This window comes from Melospiza georgiana, chromosome 2, assembly GCF_028018845.1.
Source record: "Melospiza georgiana isolate bMelGeo1 chromosome 2, bMelGeo1.pri, whole genome shotgun sequence".
NCBI classification, from domain to species: Eukaryota; Metazoa; Chordata; class Aves; order Passeriformes; family Passerellidae; genus Melospiza; species Melospiza georgiana.
In genome coordinates this window covers 105,116,805-105,129,010 of record NC_080431.1, presented here as the reverse complement: position 1 = coordinate 105,129,010, position 12,206 = coordinate 105,116,805, and the positions used below count along the sequence as shown (strand labels likewise).

The 12,206-nt window shown below is 37.4% G+C and overlaps 1 protein-coding gene across 3 annotated transcripts in view; it reads left to right on the top strand.

Annotated features, from left to right (window-relative positions):
* MAP7D2 (MAP7 domain containing 2) overlaps positions 1-12,206 on the top strand; it is an 82,588-nt gene that overhangs the window by 58,220 nt on the left and 12,162 nt on the right. For all 3 annotated transcript variants that reach the window (XM_058045035.1, XM_058045036.1, XM_058045037.1), the window contains 3 exons: positions 450-560; positions 4,860-4,984; positions 6,054-6,181. In XM_058045035.1, coding sequence (XP_057901018.1) covers positions 450-560; positions 4,860-4,984; positions 6,054-6,181 — 364 coding nt within the window. The remainder of the gene's footprint in view (positions 1-449; positions 561-4,859; positions 4,985-6,053; positions 6,182-12,206) is intronic.

Below are 12,206 nucleotides of genomic sequence, written 5' to 3'. Positions count from 1 at the left end.
ATGTTGGTTATGTCATTTTCTTATTAGAGTAAGGTCTGATGTGAACCTCAGCTCTTCCAGACTGAAGGTAGAGGGGAGGGGGAATGAAGATGAGTTCAGAGTTGCCATGTATGCAGTTTGTTTTCTTTGGTTAACTTTATGCTTGTGCTGATATATAATTATTTATCAGTGTCAGTATAAAAAATAGGCTTTTGTGAAACTGGAATGTGAAATTCACAAGCAGAAAAGCTGCATGCCAAAGCTTGTGTCATAGGGTGCTGGTCCTCAGTGGTCACAAAGAGCTCATCTCACGTGCCCGCTGCTCTCTGTGAAGGGAGCTGTGGCCACAATCTCGTGCCAGTTCAGCGCTATGATCAGTGCAAGGCCACAAGTACAGATGCAAGGTTAATTTTTGGAGTTTATCAACGCTGTGGTGTGAATACAAATATCTTCAATGCGTTTCTCTGCAGCATGTGACAAACTTTCAGCTTCTACAATGAATCTGCCAAAGCAAATGGAGTCGCCGATCAGTAAACGCCTCTCGTCCTCCACAGCGGCCATAACGCACTCCCCCGACAGAGGCAAGTGAACCTGCTGGTCTGCTGCCAGCGTCAACTCTCCTCCTGCTTAGAGCACTTCTGCTCCATAGAGCTTTGGGCTTTGCTTATGTCTGTTATTCAAACATCTGAGACATTCTGTATTAATAACATGGTTCTGCAGCCTGTCCCAAGGCTGTGCTGCCTGCTGGAGATCATAGTCCAGCACAAATGCCATGGGCTTTTACTGATTCTTTTCCAAATTTTGGTACTCCAGCAAACCAGGTTGTAACTACAGGCTGCGACTGCAGCAATTTCCTTTAACTGTACTGCTTGTGACCTTCTATCAAAATAAGGAAAAACAAGCAAAGCAAAGGTGTGGCCTGGCAGTAGATATGGGATGTTCCATATGCAGGGATATGTCTGATGAGCCACCTGGGAGACTTCAATCTGGTGACCAGAGTTGTAGAGCCCCTTAATTTCTTACGAAACTGATCCTCAAGTGACTCCACAAAAGATGATCAAGATGATCATCTTGTAGGATTAGTGGTTGCTAAACACTACAAAGAGGACTGAAGAGTTTACCTCACTGTGAACTCTTTGGATTTTTTTAGGTTTATGTTGTGTTTTATTTAGGTTTTATTTCTTTCTACCCCTTTTTTTTTAAGTCTAATGGGAAAAAATATATTTCCTGAAATAAATTATGGAGGTTTGTTTCTAGAATGAAAAAGAGAAGGTAAATTTATTTTAATTTTTGAATTGCTTAAGCTCATCAGAAGCTTTGAGGTTATTATGACAGATGGCTCTATATACATGTAATAGGAACATCTATATATATATGTCTTATATAGTTGACACTTATATTTATGGAGCAGGAAGTAATGCAGGCATATTGTATAAATAAGACTTACGTAACATGGTGAGATGGCAGATTTCAAATGCAGTCCCAGCACGGGTGGCACATCAGTGAGCAGCTGAGCTGTTTACCAAGTGTTTTAACTTTCCTGCTGGGGAAGAAGACAAACTTTTTTAATGCTGAGTCATGAAAGCAACCATTTTGCAGAACGTAACATGCCTCTTGAGTAAAATCAACATGCAACGTGAGCTTAACCTTACTGTGTGTAGTGTATAAGTGAGAAACTTAAACAATGGAGAAATTAGAAGGTTTTTTCAGAGGAAATGAAAATTATCTTCAAGTATTTTAAATCTCAAAAAGTTCTAGAATATTTTGTCATTTCATTTCATCATTTCATAATTTTCTTTCAGTTATTTCAATGTAACATTGTTTTATTTCTTTGCATTTTAAATTTTATTTTATTTGCTCCCATCCTTCAGCTCACCGCATGCATCTTAGTCCAATGGAAAACTTTATTGTTTCTCGACTGCTGACTCCCACTCAGTCATCTTTAGCCAGAAGCAGAAGTACATTAATGCTTTCTGAGCAGTACAATACTCCAGGTAAAAATGTGACTTCATCACTTTGAAACCACTGAAGTATGTTTTAGCTGCATTTATGTAGCTGCTGGAAGAAACAGAGTACTATGAAACAATTGGCAATTTACAGGATACTATAAAATCAATGATGAACTCAGTTGTTTCAGATAGCAGTTTTATTTAAAATCTTTGAAAAGCACATTATCTTGTCTGTGCTATTCTGAATACCTATTTTAGAAAAAAATCATTAATACTGCAGACTATCAAAAAAATAATATATTCATTTAAGAAACAGGTTTTTAGACAAGGATGTGACAACTCTCGGAGGCTTTGATTGATTTATTAACGTCAGCCCTGTCATACCTGAATACTATGTAGAACAAAAATCCCAGTGCACCACTGAGACTTAATTATTTTTACCAGGGTTCCAATTTCTATCTATTAAGTGTCTTTTTGCCTTTAACTGTGTGACTGTGTGTATGTGACACCTATATGTATGTATAGGTGTAAATGCATATACAGAAAACCAGACTATTGATAGGAAGGTGTCAGTAACAGAAATTATTGATCTTTAAGGGATGATAGTTACCATTCCTATGTGCAAAGGGTAGACTAATAAAACCAGTATTTTGCAAACAGCTATAAAAATAATGTTTCCAGTCCTGCTAATACTTGGGCAAGTGCCTGACTTTGAGTAGTTTCTGTTTATAAAGCCATACCTGGTTATAGCACTGGCTGAAACAAGACAAAAGCTGAACAGCCCTTTTTACTTTTAATAGAACAAACAAACAAAAAAAGCCCCCCAAAGCATGCACCCAAATGCCTGTCTGCAAAAGATTAAACTATTTAGATGATAAAGACACTTTTCCAAGATTAAACTATTTAGATGATAAAGGCAGATCATCTTTATGATGAGTGTTTTCACACATTCTTGGTTAAACTAGGCTGAAGTTCTGTAGCTATGTTTTTCATATAAAGCTATTTAGAAATGAATTGCTAAGTAAACCTACTTTCCCTTGTCCATTTCTTATCTGTTCAGTGCATAGGGACATTGATACTGAATGCCTCTAAAATTGCTTCCCATGTTTCTACATTAAAAACAGCCTCTACTGGAAGCAGAAATGTTTTCATATAGCACTTGAGAAAGTGCCTGATTTGATTACTGCTCAGGGACCAGCTACTGTCAAGAGTGAGCAAAACCCAAGTCAAAATTAGATCAGTACATTCTGCTTAAGATTTTGAGCTGAATTGCTGAGGCCCCCTGTGGTTGATTTTTTTTCTGTTTTGTATTTGATTTCCAAGAAATCAATAAGGATGACTTTTGTCCTTCCTCACTCATTTTGTTTGTAAACTCTCAGGTTTATCTCTCTTCATCACAGGATCTTTAAAGTAATACACTGGCATGTCTGACAAGGGTACAATTTGTTCTGAAAACTGCTTTTTCATTGAGCTGAAACAGGGCAGCTGATTTTGGGAACAGCTTTTTGAACAAGCATTCTCTTGTCATTTCCCCACAAGTCAATCAGGCTGTAGCACAGGTTGCAAGCAACAATCTCAGAGGCCATTGACATTTTGTCAGTAATTGCCAGCAAAATAGTTGAAGGACATCTCCCATTTGTCATGTAATTCTCACCATAGAAATAGCTTCTGAATAAGGAAGAGGCATCTTCCTTTCCAGGCTCATGCTGTGCCTCCTGTCATTATGCTGGGGTCAAAATTGCTCTGCTACTGAATTTTCTGTAAGCTTAGAAATGAGGAGCCTCAATTTCAGACTCTTCAGCAACACATTATTAATGTCACTCGAAGTCAAGATATTCAGGCACACTATTGTTACTGGATGCATAATTAATTCTTTTAACAGTTGAAGTAAAAATATTTCTCTTAGGCAGCTTTTAAGTTTCTGAATGTTTTTGTTTTGTTAATATAAAGTGACCTTATGCCAGTTGGCTGGAAAGTGGGTCAAAGAGTACAGAGGTCCAGTTAAACTTCAAAGTATTCAAAAAGTCTTCATAAAAATTTTATTAGGGCTGTCTCCAGTAAAAAAATTGGGAACGTGACTTTCTTTACATTAGTGCATAATTGCTACTTTTTCTAAGTCAATATCCCTCCTGACTTTAGTTGACTAAAATTGAAAACATTCTATCACTTGATTGCAATTAGTGTCTGTCTTATTGATAAAACATATACTCTGTTGATTGTTCTGTATGCATGTGAAAGTTTCATCTTAGAAGGCAATATGAGCAAAATCAGGAGTAAAATATCCCATTTAAAAAAATCCTGTTCATATTGCAAATAAAAAAGCTGCCTTATAAGCTGTAATGCATGTGTCACACTCAAATTGATGTCTCCCTCAAATAACAATAACTGAAATACCTACAGCAGCATTTAGTTTAGGTTTGGGGGCTTTTTTATTTTTTTATTAAATCTTATTTGGAAAGTAATTAACATATTTAGGAGCCTTTGCATGTTTAGGGTTTAAAAAAGACAAAACTCCCTATGCTTCTGTCACCTTTCCTGTTTTGCAGTATGGGTTCAAAAGTCACCCAGTTAGCATTATCTGCTTACTCTTTTTATCATATGCAAAGAAGGTTGGACTTCTTAGAAAAAAAAAGTCACAGTATTAGTCATTTGGTGATTCAAAAGGTGTATGAGGAAAAGAGTATTATATTTTAGAGATAATTTTTTCCTATAAAATGTTTTAGTCAAGACATTTTTAATAAACATGGGATCATGTTGAATGCATTAAATGTGATATTTTAAAACACTAAAAACCACTTTAAAACTACCTTTGAACATTATAACATAAAAGTATGCTGTTTTCTCCCCTCCTTTACTTCCTCTATCCGTGCTCCTTTTTGCTCTTGCTATTGTACTATAACTCTTTAGTATTCCATATCTGTCCTCGTGTAGCACCAGCTAGTCCTCTTAAATCTCCCTACAAGCCTTCCCCCACCCGAAGCACCGACAGGAAGAAGGCAACTTCACCCTCCACTGCCAATGCCATGAAAGGGGCACCTGCAGCTGAAGTTACTCAGGTGAGTTTGTAATGGTTTTGATTTCACTGCTGGGTAAACTGATGCAGCTTCTGCTTGTTATGTTTCACTTTACATGAATACAAATGAAGTGCTTCCCCTGCTATAGGAAACAGCAGTAGAAAAGTGAGCTGTGCCAACACCTGTTGTCTTTGTGCTCCTGTTAAGGTGCATTTCAATATCTTCTCCCTCCTGGGAATCAGTGCTGAGTGCTGGTATTGGAACACCAGCACCCCTATTTTCAGAGAACTGAGGCACTGAAGTGTATGTTTTTGGACTTGTTTATAACTTCTGGGAATGGGGATGACAAATAGAATTCCCTCCTGAGTATGATTATCCAGGCTTGCTGGTTAATGAGCAAGCTTCATATATTTCAGCAATTCCCCAAGTGTATTGATAATGCCTCTGTTTTACACCAATTGCTTTAACTCTTTCTGTGGACATTTTTAATGCTATTTGCTTAAAAGATGCCTTATCGATCCACTGTTGTTTCCAGAAAAGAAAAGACAAGTCACTCACCTTCAGGGAGTCTACACAGCTGAAGGCGTGCTTTAAAAAAATCTGTGTTAGGGCTATAATATTCATGTAAGGTCCTGTGTCTTGAAATACTTAATGTTAGGGGGAATCATGCCATCTGCAAGTGAGAGAACCAAAGCTGGCAAAAAGATTTGTGTAATGTCATTCTTAGGTGTGATTCAGTGCTACATGCAGCAACATTTCTGTGAGATGCCTGTTTGCACTGCTGATCATGTCTAAGCAGAGGCATGTGGATGATTTTGAAGATTCCACCCAGTGCCACCACCCCATCCAAGAGCTCTTGCAGAGGCTGTGATGTGTATTACTTATCTGAAATTTGCATGCTCTACCCATGCAAGACAGGGGTGGGTGTGTGCTATGTCTATGTAAAATAAAAAACTATTAATAGCACCTCACTTGTGAGCTGCCTGTTTAAAAAACTTTTACAAGTGTGCCACACAAATCTCTTTATATGCCAGCTTGCAAATAAAACAATCAAATGCATTTTTGATTTATTGATCCTAATTACGGAAATGAAAATGAACTGTGCTTCTAGACTGAGAAGATAAAGAAGGAGAAGCGATCTGCAACACCTGGTTCCTCATCTGGTATGGGATCTCCTCTGAGAAGGTCTGATTCTCCTGCTGCTATCTCCAGAAGATCTGCATCACCTGCAACACCTAAGTATGCTTTTCTTCATGGAAAAATATCCTGTGAATTTCTCATTACCTGTAAATAAGGCACAGATTCTTGAGGAACTTCCTTAGAAGTGTTGTATAAAATCTAGTTAATTTTATTAATACGTACACACATATACAGATGGGTGAGAGGAGAGGTGTAGATGATAAATCTGATATCTGTAATATTGTGGTAGTACCCACTAGAGACAGTTCTCTCTACCTTTCCTCAGTCTTGAGATTACAGTGCATTTCATTATTCATATGAAACTTTACTTCACATTTTTTTTGAATATGCTTTTTTTGTTGTTTGATTTTGAAGAAACTTCCTAATGTGATGAAATGCACTCATCATGAATACTAACTAGAAATTCCAGCATTTAATATATGCATTTCCTATTGTTGGCATGACCATCTGGTGCCATAAATACACTTAACTGTGTGTCATCTAAGCCATTGGTTTTAACCTTTGCTTATTTGCAGACCTCTGGTTTTGTTGCCTTTTGCTCCTTTTTTTTTTTTTAATGCAGAGCTGTGGTTCTATAGCATATCTGGGCTTACTGACAACTGACTTGCTTTTCTTGATTGGCTTTTGCTGAAAACTGTTTTATGTGTACCACAGCTTGAAACTCAAATCTAAGCAAATGGGTTTCTTAGAACAGAATATTAAGTCTGGCTCTAATGTAGGAGTATGCTAAAGTAGTCCTGGTCTACAGTACTTGCCTAATTTATTTGGCTGGTTGATTGGTTTGGACTTTTTCCCTTAGACCTTGTTTATGAGTGCCACTTCTGTCCTGAAAATTCTTTTTTATCTTTTTTAATATGAAGCTGGCCATATTTTGAACCAGACTTGATGATCCCCTTTCTGACAAATTTCTTCTGCCTGAAAAACCAGCTGGTGTTCCTTTTCTCTTTCAGCTCTGAGGACACAGTCCTTTAGTGGGGGATGATTTTGTGTGTGAATCTGATGTTAGACAACATAAGGAAACCATCTGACTCTCAGCATTCTTTCTGGTTTAGACATCCCCTTGCATGTAACTGGGACAATGCATTTCTTGGTTTTTCTTATAAAGCTACAAATTCTCAAACTTCCAATATTATATATGTAATGTCATCAGATTCTGTGGTATGAACTACATCCATTTTAGGAAAATTTAATGAAATACAATGGTAATGACAGCTTTCTTATCACAGTTTTGAGCAGATCATTGTCTAGTGGCACTCTGCAATGTAAAGTAAAAAAAAAAAGTTTGAGCTGTAAGGCTGTATATTAGTCTGCAAATACCGATACTCCCTGCTCAGAATGCATTTTTCGGTTTGTTCAGTATAAGAGAAAAAAAAATAGACCCACCAAGAGACACATTTAGTTAAACAAAATGATTGGCAGGAAATGAATTCGCTTGGAGTCAAGTGCTGCTTGCTGGGCAGGCAAAGGTTAGTGCAGATCATCAGAGAATGTCCAGTGGTTAAAAGAAAAAGTTATTTGGAGACAGCTCTTTAGTGCTTTATGGAAAATGTATGCCCAGTCTTAATTTGAAGCACTAATTTTAATAAAAGATTAGGAAATTATGAAGAATTTTTTTCCCAGAGGTGCAAATTATAATAACCTTTGTACAGGAAAATATTTTCATGCCTATAAGGAGTACTGTTTTTAGAAGAAGAAACAGATGCTGCATGGAGGAATTAAGAAGCCTACTGGTGGGTTTCTCTGTGACTGTGAGCCACAGTAGTGATCTCTCTTTATTTTTCCCCCCCTCCTTCTCTTTCTCAAGGGAATCTGATTCTGACCATGTCTAGGAATGTATTACTGAGCATTTAATCTTAACGTGGCCCAATTAGGACACCCTTCTTGACCTTATGAGAGATACAGTAAATAGAGTTTAAATCCATGTTTATTACTGATTGCAGAGAGTTCTGCTTCAGCACTTTCAAAACTTCCCCTCATAATTCTAAAATTAGAAGTGTGCTAATGACCATATTGTATTATTATATATAGATTATATTAGTGATAAAATATGTATTTTTTCATACAATTGAATTTCCACTGTTAATTTTCATTGAGGAGATAAGATTATACAATCTAAAGGAAGATTCCAAAAGCCTTACTGCCTGTATTTAAATCCACTGACCAGCAAGATCATTATCTGATATTCAAGTATAATTTTAGTCTGACTAAATATGTATACAAATACTCATTCTCCTTGCAAACCTAACAATCTTTTACATGTTTAATCTTTCTCCTTCTAGCACACTATATGACTGAAAAAATACTCTGGAAGAAATAAGAACACATATTGTACAGCATTAGTAGTTAGTGATCCTGTATAGCACCTTAACCTTTAAAGCTGTTGAGGAAAGAATCAAGTATGGCCAATCATTTACATGGCAATTAGCTGTGTACATTTCTTTTCTTAACTTGAATGCCACGTCACATATTTTTTCCTTGGTATTGTTCTAGTTACCAGTTTTTCACAGTTGTCATCTTGGTTTCTGAGTGGCAGTAACTTGTCTTCTAAATATGTTATTTCATTATTTATTAAATAAAAAGCTCTTTCAATCATGGTAAAGTAACTGAAACAGGATCAAACAAGACAATAAAACCTCAGCCTAAAGAGACCCCATGATTAATGGCAGAAGAGAGTTGCAGTAATTACATAAATAAAATACTAATGTTTTGGATGAGCAAATTTTACTGAGAAAGCAAAATAGGTCAGCCCATAAACATAACATCTGAGACAAGTGAACAGATACAAATATAAAAAGGAGAAAAGGGGAAAAAAAATCAAAATATGCTGAGCAACAATTAAAAGTGGGGAAGGAATTCAAAACATTATGTTATTTGGAAAAGTAAATATGTCAAGAAATGTCACAGAAAGAAATCCAAAACTATTATTTTGAATCTTAATGTGGATAAGATGAAAGTTAATGGATTAGATGTTTGAACAACTGAGAAATTGTCTTTAATTTTTTTCAATTGCTATTGGATACTGATGGTGTAAAGTGCTCATTTTCTTCAGATCTCTCACAGGATCAATAACAACAGGATGAGGGGTTTGGGTCATTTTTTGTTTTATGCTTTATCTTCAAAGATCTGTACATTAATCAGTTTATTCCTGCAGTATCCCTCAGAGAATAGGTAAGTGTGCTTTCTTATAGATCAGGGAGGCAATAAAGCCTGTGTCCTTCACATGTCTTTGGGTAAATAGTCCCTAAATAAACCAATGGCACCTGACTGAATCAAGGAAGTAGGATTTAATTTTAAATGTCTTCAGATGAGCCATAGTGTAAACCAGTGAATGAAATCCAAAGCTCTGACAAGCCTGTGTCACGTTCTTTTGCCAAAGCATAACCTCATGAGGGAAGGAGAAAGGGGGAAGAGAAAGGTGACTGATGGATGGTGCTGCTGATGGGTGGTGGTTCATGTTTCCTTTCCAGACCATTTCCTTTGCTCATGGTTTCTAACTGGACCCCTTACCTGGTGGTTTTGTTGGGTGACAGCTCCCTGTAGTCTGGGGGAAACACTTTTGATGTCACAAATGTGCATGCTCAAATTGCAGAATAGTGATGGAATGTGCACATAGTATAGTACAAAAAAGTGCACTCAGACTTGTAAAATGTTTAAAAATGAGTTATTGGAAAAGTGTCTGCATGTAGTGAATTCCCCACAGAAGTAGCTTCTATGTCCTGCAGTGACCCATTTTAGATTTTATTTTGTATGTGCTACATTTGCTACTCTTAGTTTTTGTGTTGACTTGGAAAGATAAAAACAATGGGTAGAATCTTTGTTCAGGAGTATTTGGAGGGATTTTTCAGCAGTTAGCTAGATAACAGGCCAGTTCACCATTTTGAAACATCTGTAATAATGCAGCTATTCAAAAAACTATTCTACAGACCTATGCTGAGTTTTTTCTCTTTTAAGAAATGTAAAAGAGAAATTAATCTGTCTTTGGTTACAAAAGATCAAAACTAAGAGTGAAAGTAAACTGCTTTTGAGAAAATGTCACAGATAGAGCAAAAATGTCAGAACCCAGAAATAGCTGTGATCAGAGCAATGTCAGAAAGCAGGCTGGAGAACATGCAGGTCTGTGGTGTGGTTTCAGCAGAGTTTTTGTTGAATTAATGGGGAGAAAGGAGGAAAATAATGCAGCTCTGGCATTGCTGAAGATTTCTGATTTACTGTCAGCCCCATGGACAGCTGTAATCAGTGACCTGCCACAGAGCTGATTTTTCAGGAGAGCTTGCTGTTCTCTGCCCTGCTCTTTATGGCCAGAGCTGGGTGTGACCTCTGATTTGTGTGCTACATGTGCTTTATTTTCTGTGCTTAGCAAAAGTAAGCTCAGAACTCCTCATATACTCTTCCTGAGACTCTGTTCTGCAGAATGGACTGTCTCTTTTGTAATTAAATAGGAGCCATGGTAATTAACAATCAGTGGATCCTCACACCTGATAGATGTTCTAGCAGAGCATGTCGGGGGCAGCTTCTTTCATGCTGCTGCCCTCAGGGCAGTTAGGTGAGAAAACTAGTGTCTTCTTGGAGAGAGGAAGGTGCTTCTGTATTCCCCTGTAAAATCTAGTTACTGAGAAAGAGTGAGATGTCTGACAACTGACATGCTGCCACTTCTTGGACTTCAGTGATTTCTTATCTTAATTCTCTAATCCTGATCAGGCATAATTCTGTGTTTCCCACTTTCTTACCATGGTTTAAACCTAAACAGGCTCCTATACAAGTGATTATAAATTTTTTTCTTAATAATTCCATTTTTCTACCTTTTCAAATCAAGTTTGGCTCTTTTTGGTGTAAAGCAGCATAACTCAAATGCTATTTAGAAAGAGTGTTTTTTCCAATAACAATTCTGCTTGTGTCAAGGAATGTTAAGGATGCTAAGTTGCAAGTATGTTTTAAATACAAGGAGGAAAACAATGTTAATTTAATACTTTCTGCTGGCATCCAGTAAGTGATATAAAAAAATTCTGATAAAATATTCTTATTCCTGATGGACTTTCTCAGCTTTGCACTTCACACACTGCATTATTCTCATCCTTGCAGTCATCAGTCTTCTGTTTTTCTCACTTTTAGCTACTTTATATGAAACTCTACTATTTTCTTGTTGTTCTGGTCTAAGAGCCTGTAGCACTTTCGTTAAAAAAATACTGTAGGTCTAAAAGTTCAAAAATGCAGTAGCTAAATAATAGATTCAGCACATGTTTCTAATCCCCCAGCTGAGTTGTACAACCAGTGTGCTCTAATGCCTATGCAGTGCAAGATATGTGGCTCTCATGACTAGACTCCTTCCTACCGACCTCTTTGATTGTCATGTCTTTATTAGAGAACAATTACTTCTGTGCTAATACTGAGAATGACTCAGCCTCAGTTATTAGCCTGTTTTGCTCCTTCTGTCACAACAGTTAAATCAAAAGCATTGCAAGGAACGTGTGGTAAAGTTGGAAATGTGAACCAAAGACAGCAATGAGGGACTCTGCTTTGAAGAATTGTCTAATTAACAAGAAGCAGCCTCTGTGCTGCAGAAAAACATGAGGAAAATATTTTCATGAAATGCAGTTAGAAATGACTGCAGTGATTAGGCACATGTGAGAGACACACTTGTAGGTGGGGCCTTGAAATCTGCCTTTACTGTCAGAAGGACCTGGAAATGCATCTATAACCTAAAGAGGAATCTAAAGACAGTGCTAAAACCAGATTGGGTCAACACAACCAAACTCATTGGCTTCTCCCATTGCTGTTTTTTTCAAGAATTGGAATCAGGCTTGCCAGTTTACATCTTCCAAACCTGTTTCTGTCATGGAACAGCAGGAGTCATGGGTGGCAGCAGGACTGACAAGGACAGACACCTTGCCCATAGCTCCCCATCCCATGACAGGCAAAAGAAGTGACCAGGGTCAACCAAGAGCCCAGTGAGAGCCAACAAAGGCCTGACTGAGGCAAGTCCAAGGACAAGCCAGGACATCATGTCAGGATCAGCAGGTTGGAAAGCCAAGAAGAACAGGCTTCAGCTGAGCTCAGCCAAGGACTG